The 26,377-nt window shown below is 37.9% G+C and overlaps 1 protein-coding gene across 1 annotated transcript; it reads right to left on the bottom strand.

Moving 5' to 3' along the window:
* Positions 1–15,525: 15,525 nt before the first annotated feature.
* On the bottom strand, positions 15,526–20,760 carry LOC121769300 (beta-glucosidase 6). Its single transcript, XM_042166061.1, has 13 exons — positions 20,442–20,760; positions 18,572–18,638; positions 18,376–18,434; positions 18,037–18,112; positions 17,875–17,946; positions 17,417–17,504; positions 17,073–17,328; positions 16,780–16,895; positions 16,489–16,712; positions 16,374–16,405; positions 16,200–16,302; positions 15,881–15,989; positions 15,526–15,806 (listed from the first exon to the last, which is right to left on the bottom strand). Exons 1-13 carry the CDS (start codon positions 20,580–20,582, stop codon positions 15,638–15,640), a joined length of 1,512 nt encoding a protein of 503 aa, XP_042021995.1. The 5' UTR covers positions 20,583–20,760; the 3' UTR covers positions 15,526–15,637.
* Between the last annotated feature and the right edge of the window lie 5,617 nt (positions 20,761–26,377).

The raw sequence follows: 26,377 nt of genomic DNA, 5'->3' as shown, positions 1-26,377 counted from the left end.
GGTCAAGAAGAATTATCAGGAGACCAGGAGCGTGAAAAATCTGCCTAACCCAGGAACGCACACAATTACCAGGAGCAGGGAAAATGGAGCAGAGCAGATTTAAAAGATCCTATTTTAAACGTACAAATGTCAAATCATGAAGAGCATACCCTAGGGATTCGAGCTTGAAGCCTCCCTATATAAAGGGACCAACATGAATGAAGAAAAGGGGCGCTTAACGCTATGGTAGTTTAGGTAGGGAGCTCTCGGTAGCGCTTAACGCTACCGTTCTCGTAGTTTAGATAGGAAACTCTCATAGGCGCTTAACGCCACTGCTCTCTTAGCTTAGTTTAGTTTGGTTGCTGATTTCTTAGCTTAGTTCAATGGTTTCAACGGTGGAATTGACGCCTCCGACGTTGGATCCTTGCTTTCTTTTCCGTTTTTGAGACGATGTAGTAAGATCTCGAGTTTCATCGGAGGATTTGACGACTCCGCCTTTGGATCTCGACTTATTTCTGGTTTTATTAAGCTTTGGTGTTTACTTTCATGTTGATGATGTTTTACTTATGTTTCTTGGATGCTTTTCGCAATTGATGGCTTAGATGTTTAGATCCATGATGTTTACATGATTTCCAGTAGTTTAGAGGTTGAGATCTAGTTGTTCTCGTGCTCGATTTCTGAGATCTGTTAGTTTAGGTGATGCATGCAAGGTATATCTGTGTTTATTCTGCTTTCCGCTTGACCCAGGAGAGTAGATCTGTTAGTTCTAGCATAAATTTTGTGTTTACGAGAGGTTTTGAAGCATGCTCTGTTTTATTTCGTCAATGGTGTTCAATGCTCTGTTTTCACTCTGTTTTAGCTTAGTTACATTAAGAAGATGAAGTGAGAAGTTGGTTAGAGAATCAGATCTGCTTTGCTTTTGCTTTTTGCTTTTACAGTTTCTGTCAGGCTATTTAGGGAAATCTGTTCTGCTGCTTTTCTTACAATCTGTTGTCTGGCTGTTTTAGGAAATTTATTTGTTTGACCCAGGAAATTCGGTGAATGTTCCAAAGTTAAATTCAGTTTCGAATCATGCATGCATTTATATTTCAAGCAATTTCCATTCTCTGGACCCAGTAGATAGAATAGATTAGGTTTAATTTCCCAGGTCTAGGAATTAAAACTCAACCCTCTCGTTGCGTGGCAGCAGCCGATCACTTTTCTGAATGTGTCGTAGAAACAACCTCGAGTAGGTCCCTAGTCTCAGTGGTTCAACCCCGCTCTTGCCGCTTATACTTCGTAATATTTGTTGCATTAGTGGGAAAATTATAAATCTTGTTGAAAGGGGGAACACGTGCACACGACACACGTGCAAAAATCCTCTCTTCACCCACCTAACCAGAACCAACAAAACTTCCAAAACCTCCAGCCCAACCAAAGTTCCCAGTATAACCAGCACCAAGGCCCAAATCAGTCACAATATCCCAACATGACAAGACGATCCATGGAGGACATGATGGGAGAATTGCTCGCGTCGCAGCAAGGTATCAAGGGCGAGTTGCAATCCCACAACGAAGTAGTGCAGGGGATGCAAAATGCCCAGAAGGAACATAAAGCGAACCTGGATATGATGAATAGGCAGTTGGCCCAACTGGCCAGTTCGATGGGTGAAATAAGAAGAAATGCAGGGAAACTCCCGTCTACAGTCCAAATACCTGAAAAGGCGAATGTGAGTAAGGTTACATTGAGGTCAGGAACTACTTATGATGGACCTCGACCGAAACAACCAAGTGGAGAGCCGAGTGGAACGAAGATAGGGGGCGACACCATCTCAGTGGAAGAGCTTAAGAGATCCATGCCTCGGATGCAAGACCCATTTTTCTTGGGGAAGACGCCATATGGAGGAGGTGAACCCGAGAACGGAGGCTCAGACCCAGAATTTGCCCAAGGAAGATTCCAAGAAGGTTGCTGAGGGACCGATAGAGGAGAAAAAGGGGGAGAAACCATTCCCTTTCCGCTTTGTTACAAAAAGAAAGAAAGAGAACCCGGTGGACTACTTGTCGATTTTTGGGAAATTGGATGTCACCATACCATTCCTCCAAGCCGTGAAGCTACCCCCACTTGGGAAATTCATTAAGGAATTCAGAGCCAGGAAAGCCCAGGAGGATGGGAAGATCATGTTAGAAGGGATCGCATCTGCAATTGTGCAGGAGAAGCTACCGCCCAAGAGGGCAGATCCAGGTATGTTCACTTTACCTATAACTATAGGAGATGTGAAAGTCGAGCATGCAATGTGTGATCTTGGAGCTTCTATTAATGTCATGCCTTTGTCAATCTATAACCGATTGAAGGGAGTTAGATTGTCGAGTACTAGGGTGTTGATCCAACTGGCTGATAGGTCATGCATAAGTCCTGAGGGTGTTTTAGAGAATGTGTTGGTTAGAGTGCATGATTTTACCTACCCTGCTGACTTTTATGTGATCAAAATGAGTGAGTCCGAGGCTAGGGAATCTAGTGGCATATTGTTAGGAAGGCCATTTTTTAGGACGGCCAAGACAATAGTAGATATGGTTGAGGGAACAATTTGCATTGATTTTCATGGGGAGAATTTTACTTTTGATATCAATGAGGCCATGAAAAAGCCTATTGATTCAGAAAATGTATGCTATGTTGATGTGATTGACCCCTTAGTCCAAGATTTTCTTGAGACCGAACTATTGCAGGAGAAACTCCAAGCTTTAGATGTGTATGAGCAAGCTGACGTAGAAGCCGCTGCATGGTGTGATCTGATCAGTAGCCAAGGGTTGACCGATGAAGAGATAGAGGGAGCAATTAAGGACTTCTGCCAGAAATCGGAATTTATTGGAGCCGCAGGGGCCAAGCTACCAGTCAGTATAGAGGAATCTTCAGAGGGAGAACTAGAGAAAGAAGGAGAGGTTGAGAAAAACCCTCTACCCGAAGACACACTTCCATCCCAAGTTGAGCTGAAGAAATTTCCATCGAATTTGAAGTATGCCTTCCTCGGAGAGGAGAACTCATATCCGGTGATCATCAGCAGCAGCCTTACAAAGGAACAGGAGGCAAGGCTACTGACTGTGTTGAGTAAGAACAAGAAGGCAATTGGATGGAGCCTTACAGATTTAGTGGGAATAAGCCCCGACGTCTGCATGCACCACATTAGGCTGGAAGAGGGAGCAAAGGCACATCGAGATGCCCAAAGAAAGGTAAACCCCAACATGCGAGAAGAAATATTGAAGGAGATCTTGAAATTGTTGTCGCTAGGGATTATCTATTCAGTGCCGGACAGCGAGTGGGTCAGCCCGATCCACATGGTCCCAAAGAAGTCGGGAATCCAAGTCGTTCAAAATGAGAGGAATGAGCTGATCCCAACGAGGCTAGTCACGGGTTGGCGAATGTGCATCGATTACCGTAAGTTGAACAATGCGACCAGGAAGGACCATTTCTCGCTGTCTTTCATCGACCAAATGTTGGAGAGATTGGCTGGGAAGAAGTACTTTTGCTTTCTAGATGGGTACAGCGGATACTTCCAAATTTACGTGGATCCTGAAGACCAGGATAAGACCACTTTCACTTGCCCATTCGGAACCTATGCATACAGACGCATGCCTTTCGGCCTATGCAACACTCAAGGTACGTTTCAAAGATGTATGATGAGCATATTCTCCGATCTAATTGAGGACTGTATAGAGATATTTATGGATGAATTTACGGTCTACGGAGATTCTTTCGACTCATGCCTTCATCATTTGGACAAAGTTCTAGAAAGGTGTCAAACAAAAAGTCTGGTTTTGAATTTTGAGAAGTGTCATTTTATGGTCACCGAGGGGATTGTTCTAGGACACGTGGTTTCAGAGAGAGGAATCCAGGTGGATCGAGCCAAGGTGGATGTTATATCCAAATTACCGTTCCCTACTGATCAGAAGGGGATAAGGGGTTTTCTATGGCACGCCGGGTTTTATCGAAGATTTATCAAGGATTTCTCCAAGATCGCCCAACCCCTTACCCGACTTCTTCAGAATGAAGTGGAGTTCGTCTTTGATGAGCAATGCAAGGCCTCTTTCAACCTTCTCAAGGAAAAGCTGATATCCACACCTATGCAAGTCTAGATAGCTGTTAGATTTTAGATCTTAATTAGTTAAGTGTAAAAACCCAGTTTACGTGATTTCTGCTACCCTGCATGTTGACCAGTAAGCATAATTGCAGTTTCAGTGTTCGATCTTTTGATTCGAAGTTTTAATTGTAGATCTGAGCTGTGAAGTTTGTCAATCTGTGTTTCTCGTTCATGAAATCTGAGATTGTTGATCTGAGTTTATTCATATTGAAGAAGATAACATCCACATCTAAGTTTGGGACCACTTTTACTTTTTAGTTACTTTTGCTTTTGTCCTTTACTTTTTCTCCCTTTTCAGCTGGTACCCTACAGATCTGTCAGTCTAGTCACCTAACTACCTCTTTTCCTCTACTTTCCACGTACACAACCGCCTGTCCAACACCTTTCCCACCTCCTAGTCAGTAGAGTACCACCTTAAATTCCAGTCTAGATAAGTCTCAACCTAAAGCGTGGTAGCTAACCAAACCTTTCCAGAATATCACCACAATTCCCAAAACGCATTCATCTCTGTGGGATTCGACCCCTACCTTCACTATACTGCCCAGTAGAAGAGGGTTGAGGAATTATTGATACCAGGTTCAGGTTTAGCAGGGACTTCCATACTGATCAGTAGGATACACCCTTTGCTTGAAACGACACCTGCACAAACCTGCTCTTTCAATGGGAGTCGTGGTCACTGCGGGGACTCGATAGGGACTCAACAGGGGAATAGTGGGCACGGAGATGTTGGAGTCGGAGAAAGCGGCGATAGGGAACGCAGTGACGAGACCCATCTCCACGCTAAGGTATTAGTTTCGAAAGTTTTTAGATTCAGTTTAAAGTCCAAACTCCTTCTTCAACGGCAAGTATATCTTGTCTTGCGGTTGTTAGTTTTCTTTGATTACTGTGATACAAAGATACACTAACCGGGCGTAATACAACCTAATGAAGATTGGAGAAATCAAACATAAATAAACTGAAACGAAAATACAAATCAGAAACTATAAACCGTAGATGTAATTTGTAAGTCGAGTCGAAGAGTCCTCTTTGCGCAAGACGAGATACGCTACGGTAGTGTTCTCAGATTGGCGTGTCGTCCCCAAAGATAAAACGACTTCGTCTTGTTCGTTGCAGCACCGCACACGGAACAAGCTTCGATGAACTAGATTATGGCGAGGGAAGAGCTTCGATGGAAGACTATGCACAGAGAGAGAGCTATGGAAAATGATATGCAAAATATTGTGTAGAGAATGAAATGGATGCATGCCTTTTTATAGGCCAAGTCCACTAATTTGAATTGATGGAGTCAACACCCATTATGTGTGTCATGATGGCTTGATTGTAACCGCCGGGGGTTACAAGCCGTTACGGACGTTACAACTTGGACGGATGTATCTAGACACCTCTTACGTAGTTGTTCATTCCAGAAATGTATATGGACGATCCTATCAATGTGCACGCATTCTACGAAGCTCTGTCTGTGTGTTAATTTGCCACATTGTTTTGTCTACGTGTCCAAAATAGATTAATTAATTAATTAATTTCATATCTTCAAATATCGTGACATATTTTAATATATTATTTCTCACTCACCGGGAATCGGTTTAGAGAAAGTGAATATACCACAATCATCTACTCGGAGCGTAAATTGATTATAATTTATTTAATTATTTTTAAAATTAAATAATCCGTCACTTGTACGACCCGGTCAATTGCGTTGACCGGACTACGATTCCAACAAAATTCTTGGCTGTGTCACTGATTACAAGTATCTTAGATTCTAATATAAGGAGTAATAAATAAATCTTCATATCAATGCTCTAATTCTCTTCTTGATCTTTGGTATTTCTTTCCCATACTGTATCACATGCCCTGTATCAGTGTGTACTAGTCTCTCCCTCTCTCCAATATTAATTCCTTTTCTCCCATATATCAGTAGTCAGCTTGAGGTAGTTGTTTCCTCCACATCAACTCTTCATCTCATTCCTTCCTTCCGTTACGGTCTTTCTTATTAGAGACAACCTCTCATTTCAATTTCCTATTCCACTCTCTTGACAATTTCATTTCAACAACAACTGCTTTGTAAAATAGACAAGAGATGGAGAAAGAAGGATAAGTTCAAACCAGTGTGATTTCTAACGTTGATGGAAAATTTGAAATTTCAAAGGGAACAAATACGAATTTTGGTAAAAGAGTTTTAAGTCCAAAATTGAAATTTGATTCTCACAATTTTTATTTTATTTTCAAAAGTGTTTTTCTTAAATACTCAAAGCTTATCATTTATTCAACGAATTTGTGATGTCATAATTAGGGATGTCAATCGAATCAGTCCAGCGGGTTTCGAGCCAACTCTACTCGGGTCGTGAGTCAATCGGGTGCGGCCTAATCGGATTGTAGTTTTATCGTTGCCGCCGACGACACAAAACCAACGCTTTCTTCTTTTTTTATAAAAAATTACTCTTACATTAAATATCTATTCTCCCTCCCACATTAGATTTGATAAATTTATTAATATAACAATGAACTCTAATTTTCAAATTTGACATTAGTTAATGTTTTTTATATAAGCTAAATTATAGTAATAACAACTATATACATTACATAATAATATTTTCTGCAATAGACATGTTGTAAAGATATATAATTAATAAAACGTGCACAAAAACTTCAAAAAACTAAAAGAATAAAATAACTAATTATAAATCAAAACACGGAATATTATTGTTATTTTGATTAATTGACATGTCAAAAAAAAGAAAATGGAAAATATAATGGAAAGGGTGTTGTGAATTCCTCCGTAGCATAGGATTCTTCCCCAAAATATTATACACATACTACGATTTGATAAGTATGATGAGAGAGCAGTGAATACAAACAATTAGACATTATTTTTGTCTAGTAATGGACTAAAAAACGCCACATCTACCAAAAGCCCACAAAATAAATGCTCATTAATATGAGCAAACCCTAAATTTATCTTCATCTATAAAATCTAGACTTATCTGTTGTTGACAATTACATTTTCACTACACCATCCATAAAGCACTAAATCAGGCTTTTTTTCAATTGTGCAGAATGATTCAAAAGATAATGTTTTAAATCAAAATCGTATTTGAAGCCCATCAGGTTGACTACACTATGCTTTAAGCAGGCGGGCCCAGAATCTGAGCCATTAACATGCAACTAAATCAGTGGGTCCCCTCCCAACCTTTCTTAGCCCAACGGCCTAAATAATTTTGCACTATTCCTATGTTTACTTAAATTTTCTTACTACTCAAAGCTTTTTTTATACTACTTTGATCATGTTTGTTTCATTTACTTGATTCGAAGTGGAAAAATTATACACAAGATGTAAAGAAGCTGATTTTAAACCAGTTAGGTCAAAAGCAAGCACACGAAAGGTGTGGTCAAACATCATAAATGATTATTGAAGGGAAGAAAGCTCATTTAGTGATGTGCATGTAGTGTTACTAGTGTTACCATCAGTGCTATGCACGGGCCTAATGATTTTCAAAAAATAAGAAAATATATTTAAAACGAATTAAATCAAAATAAAAAATTATAAAGAAAAAAAGTAAAAATTATTGCAAATCAAGAATAGAAACTATTTAAATTTTGTATTCATAAGATTAAAAAGATTTAAAAATCATACTTTTACTTCTACATCTATCAGTCTGTCAAACCACTATAGCGAAAGGACATGGGGGAAACAAATAGAAATAAAACAGGATATATATTAAAAAGTCTGAGAAATACTAAATACCAAAGTAAACAAAACACAACATAGAATTCAAACATCTTCTCGATAAATCATTACAAACATCTCTCTGACACCAATAATTCCAACATTTTGAAAGACTTCTTTGTAAACAACATTAAGAGTAGACTCACTTCTACTATCATTCTCATCCCCACCCACTAAAATCTTCAAACCTTCACGACTTGTGACTCTAGGTATAGAAACATAAAGTGGTTCATGACTAAAGACCGGTTTTTTCAAAAATAATCCAACATGGGACAGAGATTGGCCTTGACACAACCAAAGGAAATTAGCATCGTTGGAATCTTAAAGGTAGCCTTGGATCAAACGGTATCAATGACATTCGCGGAATCAAATCTTTATGACCAATATTATGGCCCCCAAGACACGGGCCTCCAAAACATAATCACCTAACCGGGTGATTATCAATCTAGTGCCATTACACAAACCATTAGAATGATCTATGTTTCTTAACAACATTACAGGAGTTTCAACTTTCAACATCAACTCATGATTAGGGGTACCTGAACACTTCAAATTATTTAAAAATTCAACTAAATGTATCTCAGCAGAACCATTCGATGTGGAATCTGAATTTGAAATGCTATCAGAGCTCAAATATACTCGACCTTGACACTGATCCATCGAAATCATGAACTGTTAACCTCATAACAACATCAAGCGTGGGAGCAAGTATAGCACGATCATGCAAACAATTGTTCAACTCTTCAGGATCCATATAAGAAGGATATTTGTTCTCAACAATGGTTTTAAGAGGATCTCCAGTATTAGACAGTACAATCTCAGAGGGAAGATCAATTATGACTTCACCATCATTCGGGGCACCAACAACTCCATCACCTATAGAAGCAACCCAAGATGAAAATTCCTTCAACTTAGAAGCTTCAACAGTCAACAGTCTCATGTTTTTGGTCAACCTCAACATTGTACAATTACTCCAAAGATATGAAGAGTTAATGGTGGCATTCACAACATTCAGTCGACTCCCTTTAGGAACAACAGGTAAAATTTATCTAAAATCACCACCAAAAACTATAGTTTTTCCACCAAACGGTTTGTCCATATTGGACTCACTAAATACACGCATAATATCTCTAAAAGTCATATCAACGGCTTCTATGCAATATTTATGAATCATCGGAGCTTTATCCCATATGATAAGTTTCGACCTTATGATAAGCTCGGCAAGATCCGTACCTTGTTTTATATTGCACATAGAATCTTCATTAACATTGATAGGAATCTTAAAGCGTGAGTGAGCGGTTCTACCTCCAAGTAACAATAAAGAGGCTATGCCACTGGACGCCACATTTAACATATTACCTCTCTTCGAACGAATCCCTTCTGACAAAGACCTCCAGATGAATGTTTTTCCAGTACTTCCATAGCCATAAACAAAAATCATTCTTCCTTCAGTCGAATTCACAGACGACATTATCGTATCATGAACATGAAGTTGCTCATCCGTGAACTTTGAACGAAATTCCAAGTGTTCTGTTCCTAAAGCTTCACGATCATAACACAACTCATCACTGATCAATGTATTTTGAGATGTTTCAAAATACTGCGATTCTGGATATGGCATACCATGGTAATCATGCAAACTTTTACCACCGTTCATTAACAATTTCTCAATATCCGCCTAACACAAAATTCTGAATTTCATCATCACTCTGCACCAAACCTAGAGTAATAAAAATATGTACGTAATTAGGCCGACATAAAAAATTTTAATAAATACAACAAAAAGATTTCAGTTAAAAATAACCTGGTTGATTCCTTAATTTTCTTTGGTTATAAACAACATCATCGGATAAATGTTTCCAACACTTTTGCCATACAACATCCGGTCAAGAAACAGATTCTGATGACAACAGACTTACAAATAGCAATCTTAGTGAATGGACAGATTCTAAATGTATCATACTGAACACCATTAACAAATCTAAGATCCTCGTAGCATGTAGCTCCCTTAACGACATTCAACAAACATCTCAAGTAATACATATTAGCAGAACCAGGAGCAACATAAAACAACCTCTCAATCGAATAACGTTGTTTTCTAGGTTGCCAATGATCCTTCTTCTACACAAACTTGCTCTGAAATTCGCCATATGTCAAATTTCTCCTTTCAGAATATATCTTAGTTACCTCCATCCAACCTAAGAACTTACTCTCATGAATTTTCCTACGATTCAGGACATTATCCAATGAATCGGCTTCATAAAAAATGATATGTTGTTCATTAGGAAGATGAAAACTCAACCGTTCAACTGAAGGATCCTTGTATTGAATCTCAAACCAAAAAATTCTCCAAGCAGCTTCACAAGATGATACATATCTACAATCATAATACAAATTTACTTAATCTAGATTTTTTTCAACACCATCAACTCCGGATTGGAAAAAAGATGTCGTCACCCTATCATAACCCTCATGTACATATTTGAACAAATACTTGATTGACCGGGACTGATTGCACCACTCAACATTAATATGACCACCATATTTCATAAGGAGAAAACGATTGTAAGGAACAACATATCTGTTATCCAAAGAAACACCATCATTCAACAAAACCAGACCATTATCTCTACGCCTATAAATGGGATAACCATCATCATCAAAGATTGCATCAGCAACAAATTTCGTGGGATAATACTTAGTACAACGTTCATCACGCATGCATGGGGATGATTTTCGAGCAACACCACACGGACCATGCATCATAAGTTCTTTGACGCACTCATAATAATAAGGATCAATCAATGGATCAGGAAGTTCATCAGATATAATTTCATCAATGCGTCGAGGATGAGGTTGTTTATCCTCATTGCTTAAAAAAAACTAAATATGTGCACAGGGCAATCCATGTTTCTGAAACTCAATGGTGTAAATAACTGCATCATAATACATAAAAAGAATATGGTTTAATTATAAAATAAAATACTTAAATTCATGTTTAAAAAAACTTTAAAAGAAGTGCAAATGAACCTGCTTTAATGGCTCCAAATATTTTTTTACTCTTAACATCCCTTATGAAACCATCCAACTTCACTTTAAACATCCTACTAACGATATCAGGGCGATCATCTGATTTTAGACCCCTAGACCCAACAAACCTCCGAATCTCAGGCCACTTAGGATTGCACGTAAATGTTATAAAAAGATTTGGATATCCAATCCATCTACATATAGCCATCGTATCTTGGTAATTCTAAATCATATACCGGGCACCACCAACAAAACTGGAAGGCAAGATAACTCGTTTCCCATGTCTGTAACTATCAGTTTCACCACATAGAACGACCTCCTCCAACCCGCTATAAATTTCAGCGCACAATTTCTTTTGTTGCATTCGAACAAACGTTAATCGTCCAGATTCAATCATAGTGTATGCGTCCATAATAAATTGTTGAAACAATTGCTTCGCATACAAAATAATAGAACACTCAGCAACTCTATCATGCATGAGGTACGAAAAAAACTCTTTAGGGCTAACTCTCTTTCTATTGGTCGATGAGGAAGTAGAAAAATCAGAAAAACCTATGAATTCTATATAACCATCCTCCCCATAAGGGAACAACAACGGATATTGCAATGCAAGATAAGAAGGATGAAGTTCACTAATGCGTTGTAGCTTTCCTGACTGTTTTTCAACAATAATGTCTCTATCACCCAACGCGTGGTCAAAATCCCCAACCACAAGCATGGCTACCTCAGAAACAGAAGGTAGGTTATAAGTCCTTCCATTCCTACTTCTTTTACCAAGCAACCTCAATTTCACATTTGATGGATTTTGTTGATTGATCGTTTATTTAGCCAAACGGAATGACTTTACCAACACATTATACTCATCCAACATAATTTGTAAGTCACATACAATCTCAGAGTGAAGATCATTAACAACATTTCTCTCCCAGCAAAGATAAATAACTACATTAAAATAAAATATAAAAAATTCAACTAAAATTTAACACTTAAATCATATAAATATAAATACATACCTCACGGACACCATTCTATTATTAATCTCATTATCCGTGTCATAAATATACAATTGAGCAAACTTGGGAGGTGCACCATGCAGCGGTAGCAAACTACCAATTAAGTGGTAATTTTGACCATGTAAACGAAAAACAGGAGGAGAACGACCGGTGCTCAAACTATTATCAATTTTACCTCCCAAAGAAGTAAAACAAAACATAGAATTATATGAACAGAAATTTTTCAAGAAGTGAACACTTTTGGCATCGTTAAAGAACATCAAACACAATAAAAGTTCAGGAGGAGTTATCATCAAAGGAAGCTCAATATTCCCATTCATACAACAAACGGAATATCTCGGACTCTTGGGTTTATTCAGTTTGCCAAGACGTTCCTCATACCAAAATAACGCACCACAATGCGAACAGGAGAACAAAGCATCTCCAATATCCCAATAATCTATAAATACAAAATTAAATATCATTAAATTTGTACTTCTATTAACATATTTACAAATGAAAATAGAAAACAAAAACTAAAAAACGTTCAGAGCAATGAAATGTTCAATATAATAATTTTAGTTTTCAATTATTATAATAATATTAACAAAGATAAACAATAAAAATAGTTATCAATGTAGTATACCCATATGCATTAAATTTACCTAAATAAAAAATTAATAAAATTAAATCTCAATAATAATAATAAAAAATACCTCCACGTTGATACAATGAAGATGAAACAATAGTGCTCTCTTCCGTAAACGATATATCAAGTTCATCACAAAAAACATCACTTATAATAATAGGACTTTCAACGGATCCACCAACTTAAGCTTCAAAAAAATAATATTAGTACATTTGAGTTAAACAAAAAATAATTCATGGAATACTTCTATAAACCAAATTATTCTTATTAACTATAAAAATTTAATAGAATAGTTCAAATAAAACTCTAAGCAAAACCAAAATATTCTTATTAGGTTTTGGAAAATACTCCTTAAAAAAATGTCAAAAGTTTTAACCAAAATGTTGAAAACTAATCTATACCTAATTACATCGTATTATGAATAAAATAACTTAATTAAGACATAAATTATTCATATTAAAATATTAAATATTAAATACTTACATTTCAAAAAATATAATAAAATTAAAATATTAGAGCTTAATACAAAAATATCAAATATAATTATACGGGAATTATAAAATCCAAAACACTATTAAATGGCCCAATAAAAATTTCCCAAAAAAATAATAAGAATAGCCCAATTCGATTTATTAAATTGGCCATCCACATTAAAAAGGCCCAAATAATGAGCCCAAATATATTACATTAGATTAGTACGAAATTGATTCAATTAATTAGACTATAACTAATTAAATTAATACACTTAAGTGGGGAGGCTATGACTAATTAAGTTGTTGGATTATTTTAGTTGGAGGGGGGAGGCTATGACTAAGTTGTTGGATTATTTTAGTTGGAGTGGGGAGGCTATGACTAATTAAGTTGTTGGATTATATCTGTCAGACTAATATCATGAGACTATCCATCTAGGATTAAGTTGTTGGATTATTTTAGTTGGAGGGGGGAGGCTATGACTAATTATTATGAGACTATCCATCTAGGATTAAGTTGAAATGTTCAATCTTATGAACCAAACATGATACATATTTAATCATGAGATTTAATCTTGCCAACCGAACACCCCTTAGGGATTAAAACCATAATTTATACAACCATGTAAAAGCTATTCTCTCCCAACACACTTGTCGGTGCCGTTCCATGAAACCCACCCTACCGATGCATCCACTGCAATCCGCCGGAAAATCCACACAACCACCAAATCGCTGCCGCTGACGACACAAAACCAGCCAACGCTCTCTTCTTTTAAAAAAAATTACTCTTACATTAAATATCTATTCTCCCTCACACTCTCTCTCCCACATTTGATTTGATTAATTTATTAATATAACAATGAACTCTAATTTTCAAATTTGACATTAGTTAATGTTTTTTATATAAGCTAAATTATTGTAATAACAACTATATACATTACATAATATTTTTTTTCTGTAATAGACATGTTGTAAAGATATATAATTAATAAAACGTGCACAAAAACTCCAAAAAACTAAAAGAATAAAAATAACTAATTATAAGTCAAAACACTAAACATTATTGTTCTTTTGATTAATTGACATGTCAAAAAAAAAGAAAATAGAAAATATAATGGAAAGGGTGTTGTGAATTCCTCTGTAGCATAGGATTCTTCCCCAAAATATTATACACATACTACGATTTGATAAGTATGATGAGAGAGCAGTGAATACAAACAATCAGGCATTATTTTTGTCTAGTAATGGACTAAAAAACGCCACATCTACCAAAAGCCCACAGAATAAATGTTCATTAATATGAGCAAACCCTAAATTTATCATCTATAAAATCCAGACTTAACTGTTGTTGACCATTACATTTTCACTGCACTGTCCATAAAGGACCAAATCTAGCTTTTTTTCAATTGTGCAGTATGGAATGATTCAAAAGATAATGAATGTTTTAGACAAAAATCGTGTTTGGAGCCCATAAGGGTGACTACACTATGCTTTAAGCAAGCCGGCCCAGAATCTGATCCATTAACATGCAACTAAATCAGTGGATCCCTTCCCAACCTTTCTTGGCCCAACGGCCCAAGTAATTTTGCACTATTCCTATGTTTACTCAAATTTTCTTACTACTCAAAGCTTTTTTTATACTACTTTGATCATGTTTGTTTCATTTACTTGATTAAAGTGGAAAAATTATACACAAAATGTAAAGAAGCTGATTTTAAACCAGTTAGGTCAAAAGCAAGCATACTAAAGGTGTGGTCAAACATCATTAATGATTATTGAAGGGAAGAAAGCTCATTTAGTGATGTGCATTTAGTGTTATTTGTAACTGGCTTTAGAATTCAATCACAATGATTATCGAGGAACTGAGTAACAAAGGCCTGGTGTTTCAAGATTCTTGATATCATGATATGCATATGATGATGTTGCAAAAATTGACTTGGTATTTTATGATCAAGCACTAATTCTTTATCATGTTTGGTCAAATAATATAAAATAAAAGCTATAAATAGAATTTGATTTCAAAAGGATTTACTTTTTATAAGAGAAAAAAGGCAGTAAACAGATAACTTTCAGAGAAGTATTGGGCTAGTTGAGTATCGGGGTTGCCGTTGCTCATATTAAACGGAGTGTTAGAAATTTGTAAATTGTTCACTATCTAATTTAATACTACAAACTAGAGATATTTGAAATTGTTCAATCCGAGGGGGATTGTATTAGGGGTTATACTTAAGTTTAGAGTTCTTTTTGGGGTTAATTAGAGATTTGAAAACTATTCTCGGTCTAATTTAATACTCCTTCCGTCCTCCATTTATAATCTAATTTTGACTCAATATAGGTTTCAAGAATTTGTATGACTTTGTGAAAAAATAAAAGAATGAGTTAGTGGAATATGAGCTCCACTTTTATATGTTTGTTTTATAAAGGAATGTGAGTGTAATGAATTAGTTGAAAGGTGGATACATTGACCTAAAAATGAAAAAAAATAGAATTTTAAATCACGGACGTCCCGAAATGGTAAAATGAGACTTTAAATCGCGGACATAGGTAATACAAACTAGAAATATTTGAAATTCACTTAAAAATCACACAATACGATTATTTAATAAATATGAAATGTGGTAAACACATAGAATATGGTTATATTCTAAGTAAAGCAAATGAGTAACTAGTTTTACATTTTCACTAATTTTTGAGGAAATTGGTGAACCATGCAACAGAATCCTTGGGATATCTCTGATTGTTGTGTTTGTAATCAACATAGTAGAGCCCAAATCTTGAAGTGTATCCTGCTCCCCATTCCCAATTATCCAACATCGACCAAACGAAGTAGCCTTTCACATTGCATCCATCTCTGCTCAACAACCAACACTTTCATTTCTAAATATGCTAAGCTAAAAACAAGTGAGAGAGTTCAAAGATGCTTACTTTATAGCCTCATTTAGGCTTTTCAAGTAGCCTTGGTGATACTTGATCCTCTTCACATCCTTGAGAGCTTCCTTGATGGACGTAAACGAGTTGTTTCCATCGTCCATTCCTGTGTTTAAAACGTGTGAGAATGACAGGACAACCATGTTGGGTACAAACCCATCCCACATCGGATGAGTGAGGGAAGTTGGAAGCAATATATAAGTGTTGTCCAACCCCAATTAGTTTGAGGCCATTTGGGAGTGACCTAAAAACAAATCTATGCGGGTCTGATCTAAAGCGGACAATATAAGGGGAATTAAAAGAGTATTGCTCCCACCATTCTCAGTGATGATCACTGTGGGGTTCCCATACTCCTTCCTGATGTGATTCATCAAGCTTCTTATCCCGTCGGGAACAATGTACAGCCACACGGAATTCGCCTGCAAATCATCATTCATAAGTTTTCGTATTTTTCTTTCCATTCCATTGTTTGATGATTTTGCATACTTACCCTTTCGTACACGGGCTTGCCCAACGCAACGGCTGCAAAACAGACGAAGAGGTGAAAATGATGTCGTCAAATGCAACAACAACAACAATGATGATGGATTAGGCAAGCAACGTACGGAATGTGATGGCACCGGAGTCTGCAAGGGAGTCATTGAGCAAGACACCAATGATGTTAGTGGTGTTTTTCTTTGCATACCATGTTGTGTAATGGTTTATGCCTATGAAGTCGTACGCGCCCCTCAGCATCGTGGACTGCTCCTTGCTAAATCTTGGCAGCCTCTCGCGGACTCTGCTTCTCATTGAACTTGGATAATCCCCTTTGATCAGAGGCTCCAAGAACCTACATTATTTCATCATTAAACAAAACTAGTAATCCTACAAGGAAAAAAACAGTTGTATATCCTAACCATCCCAGGCTGAAGTCTATTGCGTTTCGTGTGGCTTGGATGTCGTCTTGAGAGGAAGAAGCTGGCTCGAACCAGAACGTGTCCAATGATATCCCGATTCTTCCTTTTTGTTTTGGCTGCAAAAAATCATGATTTTGTTGAGAGAAACAACCATTTACCTCTAATGCACTAGTTTAGTTGGGCGCATATGAATTAAAAAATCAAATAAATAAATAAATATATATTATTTTATTATTGTATTAGAAAAGCAGGGGTACGTTGCATAGCAGAGGATCCACATCCAGTTTAGTTACCTGGTATTTTTTCTTGTAGGCATCAACTGCAGACGCATGCGCGAGGAGCAGGTTATGTCCGACAATGTAGGGCTCGGTTGCAGAGTTCCCGACCCTACAGAATGCATGGAGAAGGATGGAGCACTGCCCGGGTGGGAACAACCCCACATCGTAGCCTTGAACAGCGAAGGTGTGAGGCTCATTCAAGGTGATCCAATTCTTCACCTTGTCTCCATATTCCTTGAAGCATGTTTCAGCATATGCAGTGTAGTCATTTCTATGATGCCAAAAACAAAACATAAAAAGTCACACTTCACAATCACAAGTTGTGTGCATATGGGAAAAAGAGATGTCTGTTTGATTACATTATTTGAGGGTTGAGGAAACCGTTGTATTTGTCTTGAAGCTGTTGAGGGAGATCCCAATGGAAGAGTGTCACATATGGTTGGATCCCTAAATGTTTATTACATAAAAAAAAATTAACTCACATAAATCTGATGTGATGTTGTATCACTCGGTAGGTATCAGATACGCTCCATTAAATGTCCCATATTTGACTAGTGCGGTTTTATTTTAGTGGAGAATGAGACTCGCCTTATTAGAGGGAAGGAAGTTACCAAAAATAGAATGGGATATCCCAAAATGGAAAACGTCCTTATTTTTATGGGATATGGGGAGTATTAGTTTTATAATGAAATGTGAGAGATAATGAGTTAGTGGAATGTGGCACTACCAAATATGGTAAAACTGAAATGGGACATTTATTGGAGCCGTCCAAATAGGAAAATATAAGACGTTTAATGAGAATAGGAAGGAGTATTACCTTGTGCTAATAAGGCATCGATGAATTTGTGGTAATGATCTATTCCAGCTTGGTTGATTTCTCCTGACCCATCTGAACAAATAAATACAGATTAATTAACACAACCTATATATTTCTTTTTCTCAATTCAATTTTTTTTGGTTAGTAAAAAAGCTTATTTACTTGGATAGATTCTGGACCATGCAATGGAAAATCTGTAGGCATCCATTCCTAGATCCTTCATTCTATGTATATCTTCCTGTAATGTATAAAAAAATTATATACATGAATACATTTATTTAAATACTGTGATCAATATACGATTTAGTTATATTCTAAACTCAGTGAAAACTATACTAGTATGCATGCAACTAATGTTGTTTACATATAATTCGAATGAACCTAAGTAGAAATGAGGAAAAGTTATGTCAATTTATTAGGAAAGAGAAAATAGAAATTATAATTTCAAATTTATGGATGCATATAAGAGGAAAAATCTTAGTTTGATAAGATAAAACTTACATCATAGCGATGGCATTGATCATCTGCTACGTCAGCATTACTAAAATCTATAACTTTGCCTGAGATAAACAAACGCAATTCTTAATTAACAAAAAATGTAACAGCTATTCCAAAAATATATTACTTCACGATACGGTAATATGAGAGTTACTAACATAATTTCTAGATTGTTTATTTAAATTAAATGATTTTTTACCGAATTCATGAGAAAATTTGTCCCAGATTGTTTGACCCCTTCCATCCTCCTTAACAGCTCCTTCATACTGAAATAATAATCATCATCATAATCATAATAATAATAAATAAATAAATGGTGCCCTCTTTTTATACAAAGGTGTCCTATTAATAACCTAAATGTTATATTTTCAGATAATAATTTATCAGTGCCTTGGTATGTCTCAAAGATCCAAATCAAAGTTTGCAATTTATATTAATTTGTACGTGGTTTCAAAGTTTGTTATCATACTAGCACATTATTAATTTGGATAAAATAATTTAAATTTGGATAAAATATAAAATAGAGCAAAAAATATTAATCAACTCTTATTGTGAAAGAAACGTTTTCTTGCGACAATTAAACTTGTAAGTTGTAAGTAATGTAGTAAAAGCCAAAGGACGTAGCTAGAAAGATAAAACCATCTATCATGTAATTTAATTTGATTGGATTATTTAAACATACAATAAGTTTGATCTATTTTTCTATTGAAATTTGCGTCATCCATCCATAGTTTATTCCAAACTCGATCTTTATTAATTAGTAATTACACTACTATACTATTTTCTTTCCCTGTTTCAATCAAAATTATGGCTTAATTAATTAAGTTGATAACTGCAAATTTTTCACCATATTTCAGTGTTATACAAATGATAATTATCAAGCACTTAATATGAGATAGAAATAGTGAGCACCAAATTAGCCTTATAAAAAGTAGGGCTGGCAATTTTCGACACGACACGATAATCCGACACGAATCCGCACGAAATTATTGGGTTGGGGTCAAGTCTTATTGGATCCGTGTCCTTATCGGGTTGACCCATTAAGAACCCGATAATTTCGGGTTGGGTTCGGGTCGGATGCGGGTCGGATACGGGTAACCCATTAAGAAATAATATTATTATTTTTATTATTATTTAAAAATATATATATTACTTTAATGTTTTAATTTCTTATAAATTAGGTTTAAATAGTATAAAACGAATTTTAATTGTGTAAATTAGGTTAAAAATTAAGGTTTAATCGTGTAATATTAGGTTTTAATCGTGTAATATCAGGTTCGGGTTGTTATCGTGTCGTGTCAACCCATATTATATCGTGTCGATAACGGGTTCGTGTCGGGTGCGGGTCGTGTTCGGATTTGAAGGTAGCAGGTCGGGTTCGTGTTCGGATTTACAGTTTCCTTAACAGGTCGGGTTCAGGTTAGGCCTTATTGGGTTGGGTCATTATCAGGTTGACCCGATAACGACCCAATCCGCACGACTTGCCAGCCCTAATAAAAAGTACTCTGTAATAATTGCCAAGAAAGAAAGGCATAATAACAATAGTAAGTAAACGATATATTGAGTCATGCATGAAATATGAAAATTGATAAAATTCTAATTTCCAAAATAAAACTACACAAACTCTCTCTCCAATGAAAAGAATGTGTGATGCAGATGAATCGTCCTTTTCTAGATTCGTGGATAGGTTTACATTTTACTGAATCCAAGAATTATCTTTTCAATCAAAACAAACCATGTTCACGAGATCACAAATACGTCTATTAATCATAATAATAATAATTCTCTCTCCAGTGTTTAACACGAATTTTAAGAAATGTAATAAAAGGTGAGTTAAAAAAATTAGTGGAACGTAAATAAAAATAAAATGAGACTATTAATATGAGACGAACCAAAACAGAAAACTGATACATATAATGGGAGACGACAAAAAATGATATATGAAATGGGACTACTAATATTGGACGGAGTAAAATAGAAAATTGAAAGATGGAGAGATGGATGAAATATTATGGATGGTGATGATAATATAAATAAAGTGATTTAAAGAGGGAGAGAGTGAGAGAGACCTGAAAAGCAGATGATGCAGTCCCGAAAACAAAGCCCTTTGGGAAGCTTGCTCTACTAATATTCTGGCCAAAGCATGCCGGAATTCCGACAGCCGCCAAAGCTATCACCAAAATCAAACAATCCATCCCCAATTTCTTCATCCTCACATAAAAAAGAGAGTTTGTTTTTGCTTCTACAATGTGGCTGAGGCTTGTTTAAAAACTACCAAATGGATAAATAGGAAAAGTGGGATTATGAAAAAAGTCTTGAGGATTTTTGTGTGAGAAAGAAGGTTGGTGTTGCCTCAGATTCTCTTTACCCATTATATGTAATGGGAATCGCCACTATTTTGATTTTTTACCTTTTTTATAAGCATCATTTTGTATTGAATTAAAATTATACTAACACAATATTGCAATAATATTTACAAGAATAGACCATATTGCAATAATGTTTACAAGAATAGACCATATTTCACAATTGAATATTAATATTATTATTTCACATGTAAAGATTATTTTTATTATTGGCTAGGTTTCCAAAATATGCAACTATGTATGAAGAATGGAATAATTTGGTGTCAAAGGTTTCACACCTTTGTAGAGAAAATTCCAGAACCAAATAGTTATCTGCCACTACAGTAATGGGGTCTATCCTTTTTAAGATTCACACACATTAGTATTACTACTTTTATATTTAAAAATTTAATATGAGTATAATATCAAATTTTACATATTACTTTTCTTCAATTGAAAATAGTTAAATTACTTAATGTTGAATAAAGAGCCACGTTTTGTAATCCCGAAAAAGGGAAAACGTGAAGGCTGTTTTTTTCGAATTTTTTGGCAAGCTAATTTTTGGCTAAAAGTACCTGTAAGTAATATATGAACGTCAAAATCAAATACCATTAATTACAACAATATTAAATTTTAAATAGAATATCATGAACAATGTCGCTATCCCAATCAATTTTTTTCGATCTGCATTTAATTATTTGTAGAATGTGAACATTCTAGTTCCACCTGCGGCGCCACCAAGGATTTTGTCGCTTATTTTGCTCTGCCTTTCCCTAATCAATAATAGTATAATACCAATGATTTGTTCTTCTAGATTATACTATCAATTACCAAAATATATTGATTTGTGATAGAGAAAATAGAAAGATAAATTAAAGAGAAATTGATCCTGCATACACAATGAAGTCCTTAATGTCATTGTCAATCATATACAATTAATTAGCTGGCTAAAATTTATTCGGGTAGTGTTTTTTTTTTCCTTTTCAAATTGTTAAATATGAACACTTGTACAACTGTCTAACTTGCTAAATTACATTACACGCAAATGTTAATCATACAAATTGGGGTAAATGGATCAATACGTTTATACTTGATTAGACAAAACTGTTTTTCATATCTTATTACTAAATGTAGAAATACTCAAATCGGTTTTTCATACGATCCAAAGAGAAAGAGAAGAGAGAAAATTCTCAATTGAATGTTGATTCCAAAAATATCCGAAAGTTACACAATGTGAAGCTCAGAGCTATTTATACAAAGGGGGAAAAATTAGCTAACTAATCACACAATTATTTTATGACTAATTAACAACTAATTAACTTGATCATCTCATAATGAGCTTACTTGGCATCCACTCAGCTGCTGACTGGATCATGACTCATCACAAGAGTCACTTTATAATTCATGCTCCCAACAGTACAGCTTCCGGCTCTTACGAACCTTCACCATTTTAATATGCCCCTTCAAGATGGATTGTATAAACTTTCAAAATTCATCTTGCCAAGAATAGAGTGAAATGTCATTGTCCCTGATGGATCCGCGAATTTCTGATGTTAGTAAATGCTGGTAGAGAATAAAGACTACGACACAATGAATTTACGTGGTTCGATTTACTGAAGTAAATCTACGTCCACGGGAAGAAGGGAGGGCAAGATTGTATTGCTTGATCTGGGATTACAGCTTACAACACAGACTTGCTATATGATATTTTATCTCTAGAGAGCTTAACCTTTTTCTATCTGACCTAAGTTCTATTTATACATTGAACTAGGATCGTGGTTTGCAGCCCCACTAACAAGATCGTGGGTGAGCAATAACTGCTCAATAACTGCTTCGTACCACTAAATAGATCGTGGGTATAGTGGAGGTCGTGGAGGCCTTTCATGAGTCCACTAACTCCTAGTTCGGTCGAATGCTGAGACCGAACTGCTGGACTTTACCGATCAGCTGTTGCCGATCTGAGAGGAGAGCTTGACTGGTCGGCTTTTACCGAGCTGTAGGCTGAGTCCGAACTCTTTGGTCGTGCCGAACTCTTTGGTGCCGAACAGATACTCTTTCTTGGGCTCTGGGCTGATGGGCCGTCACTGTTATTGGGCTTGCCATTAGGGTTTAGTTCGTACCCCATCACTACCCCCCCCGAAAAGCGAAGTGAATCACTTCGGCGAGGTGAGTCACTTCGGCATTCTGGATAACGGCAAGGGGGAGGCTGACGTCAGGGGACGTGCCTTGCGCGTGCCTGCATTAAATGCGACAGTAAAAACCGGCCGTTGAATCCTGAAAAGGTGGGATTCGAAACAGCGCAACGATTTCGAAATCTTTCCCGAATCTGATAAATATGCTCTTTCTTCCTCATTTGAACACTTTTGCTGTTGCGTCTTCTATACTCTCTCTTTCTCGAGAAATTTTCTTCCGCTTTCAAGAGCTTCCTCAGACTTTCTTCACCTTCAAAAAGTAAGAAAAATGGCTTCTATTTCTTCTTCGGAGTCGGGTAGCGGTAGGAGAGGCGGTAAGGGGTCTTCTGGCCGGAAAGAGTCCGGGGAGAAGACCGTAGAGTATTTCCATAGTATTTTGAGTAGGGATACTGTGATATCCCTACCCGAAAAATACTTTTTTCCTGGGGGGAAGGCGGTGGTACCTGACGGTGATCATAGGGCTGACTCCCCGCCGGAGGGTTACGCCACCGTGTACGAGGCCTGCTTAGAATGCGGGCTTCGTTTCCCCCTCCCTTCTGCCTTTATAGATTTACTAGATTTTTTTCAGCTTCCTTTAGGCCAGGTGACTCCGAACTCTTGGAGGCACTTGTCGGCCTTCGCTGCCGAACTCCGTAGGTTAGGAAGGGATTTGTCTTTGAAGGCGATCCTTAAATTCTTTCAATTTAAGAGGAAGGGGTCTTGGTTTTACTTGATCCCTGTACAGCCCTTTAGGGCCTTTTGTAAAACGAAGTGGCCGAAGTGGCAAAACCGCTTCTTCTACTATGATAGGACCGCGGCTCCTAGTTTTCCCTGGAGAGGGCCGAAGTCCGTTATCCGTCATCCTCGGCCTGAACCGTTGGACGAGCTCGATGGCGAGCTCAACAAGATTCCCATAGTTAGGAAACAATACACGGAGTCTGAGCTCGTCAAGGGCGACGTCATGTTCGATATCTCGTCTTCGGACGAAGAGGCCGAGGGTGAGGCTTTCTCTTTCTTTATGCTCTACTGCTTTAACGAAGAAAATCTGACTTTGTTTTTTTTGTTTTTTGACAGTGAACTTGCTGAACAAGGCCGTCCGCAAATCCTCCGAGCTTGTGGGGCCGGAGAGGCAGAGAGCCCCTCGGTCGGCGTCTGAAGCCGAAAAGAATCCGAAGAGGCAAAAAACCTCTTCTTCGGATCCGAAAGAGCCGGAGCCGTCTTCGGCTAAAGGGAAGGGGAAATTTCATGAGTCCCCAAGAGTGCCGGGGAAAGACCTGGTCATCTCCGAGGTGGTTGCAGACATCCCGGAACACGTCCCTGAGCCTTTTCAATGGCCGACGAATTTTGTGGAGGTAAGCTTTCTGACTTGGCTTCTTTTCCACATTTTTTGATGGCCCTTCTGTTGACTTTTTTCCTTGTTCATCTTCAGAGAGCGAAGCTCGTCTCCGTGGAGCTCTCCAAAGCATCCCACGACTACGAGGAGATGCAGAAGAAGTTGCATCTTGCTCGTAGTCTGGCCGAACAGGCTGAGGCCAAATTTGAGAGGGCCCGAGCTGCTAGGATCTCGGCTCAGGATGAAGCTCGGTCAGCCAAAAACCAGCTCATCATCCTGCGAGAGCAGACGAAGCACCGGGAGGCTCAGAAGGAGGCAGCCGCCGTGGCTGCCCAGGGGGAGGCTCTCCGTGTTTACACGGAGAAACTCTTTTTGAGCAGCCAGTTCTCGGCCTTTGTCGGTAGTCTGGTAAGGCTAATTACCGATAAGGGCGAGCAGGGGGCCGACGTCGTGCTGCCTCTGTACAGCCGAGAGATAGCAGCTCGGCTTCAGAATCTGCCGCTCCTTGAGGAGCTCGCTTCATCCTCGGTCCTGCTTTCTGCAGACCGAGTCCGGAGTTGTCGAGCTGATCGGGACGAGAACCTGGAGGCTATCTTTGCCTCCGTGGGACCCGTTTCACCCGCTTCGACTTACAACGGAGAGGGTGAGGCCGAGCCGCTGGAGCCGGAGGCCGAAGTCGAGCAGGCCGGGCATCCGGAGAAGGAAGCCGATCAGGAGGCGGAGGCGAGGCCGGCAGGAGGCGAGGCCGAGGCTGAGGTAGCTCAGGAGAAAGAAGCTGAGCCAGACCGAGGAGCCGGAGACGAAGCTGGCGGAGTATGATTTCGTCTCCCTTCTCTTAGTCTAGTTTCTTCCTTGTAAAATGGCCTTGAAGCCCTCCTAGTGTAAAAAATTTTCCTTGTGAATGAAAAATTCTCTACACTTGTCTTCGTATAGCTTTTCGTACTCGCCTTTACTCCTGTTGTATTTTACTATCTGCTCGGTACAGCTGCCGAACTAATATAGCTGCTTTGTACCCAAGGAGATGGAGATACTTCACTGGAAACGGCTGTACTCTTCGGCTTTAGACGAAGCTGAGAAAAGAGCTATAGCCGATCAGACGAAGAATGACGAGCTTCTGGCTCGTTTAGTGAAGCTGGAGGCCGATATCAAGGACTTAGAGTCCGATAAGAAAGATCTGGAGGCCGAGCTGAATACGGCCATTGCTGAGAGGACTGCGTATGAGGATTATATCCGTGAGCGCGGGGGAGTTACCATCTCGGATGTTCAGAGTCGAGTTGACGAACTGTGGGAGGAATATCATGTACTCCGTAGGAACAATGTGCTGGAGAGCCCGGCTTGCCAACAAGTTGTGACATCACTGCGGCGTTGGGCTTCTCGGTACAACATTGTTCTTTCTCGGCGCCCCTCCATAGAAAGATTCCTTCGGCATATCGTGCCAACAGATGCTCGCACTCCAGATCAAACCTCTGGTTCCCTTGCTCAAAATCTTGCTCCAAGTCAGCAACGAACTCAGGAACAGCCGGAAACGTCAAGACGAGAACGGGCTCAGGAGCAACCAGAATCGTCAAGGCAGGGACGGACTGAAATTCGCCGAGGAGTTGCGACTATGAGTGAGCTAGATCGACAGATGCTTATTGCAGAGACTCTTCATCGCCGAGGTGTTAGGACTTCTCGGGCTCGGGGAAGAGGCGTTGGGTCGAGGATAGCATCTCGTCGACCTGCTTATTCTTCATCTGCTCGGAACAACCGAACTCGGCTTCCAGAGGATTTTGCAGATAGGTGGCTTAACTTTAGCAACCGCGGACAGTAGAATAGTCCTTTGTAATGGCGTAATGCCTTCTCGTAGGGGAGCTGAATTGTCTGCCGAACGAGATTTAATAAATGAAATTTTCCTTTCGCTTTTATCACTGCGTACTTACAGTTCTGCGAAACAATTTCATCGTGCTCGTCATCGGTCTTATGAAGTGAGCTTCTTTGATCGGACTCGTCTTTGATCTTATGAAGGAAACTTCTTTGACCGGACTTGGTTTGTGTTCTAATTTGGCGATTTTTGTCACCGGGATCGAACTTTCCCTTGTCCTAATTCGGCGAGTTTTATCGCGTGGATCGGACTTTCCCAGTTAACCGAAGTGGTCTTATGAAGTAAACCTCTTTGA

Source organism: Salvia splendens, chromosome 15 (assembly GCF_004379255.2).
Source record: "Salvia splendens isolate huo1 chromosome 15, SspV2, whole genome shotgun sequence".
NCBI classification, from domain to species: Eukaryota; Viridiplantae; Streptophyta; class Magnoliopsida; order Lamiales; family Lamiaceae; genus Salvia; species Salvia splendens.
This window is presented reverse-complemented; position numbering and strand designations above follow the sequence as displayed.

Excerpts from the sequence above, each read along its gene's own strand:
- LOC121769300 (XM_042166061.1), bottom strand. The coding sequence starts at position 20,582 with ATGAAGAAATTGGGGATGGATTGTTTGATTTTGGTGATAGCTTTGGCG. Across the intron at positions 16,713-16,779 it reads ATAGACTTCAGCCTGGGATG|GTTCTTGGAGCCTCTGATCA; the intron begins GTTAGGATATAC and ends GAAATAATGTAG. Across the intron at positions 15,990-16,199 it reads AGTGATCATCACTGAGAATG|GAATGGACGATGGAAACAAC; the intron begins GTGGGAGCAATA and ends TTTTAAACACAG.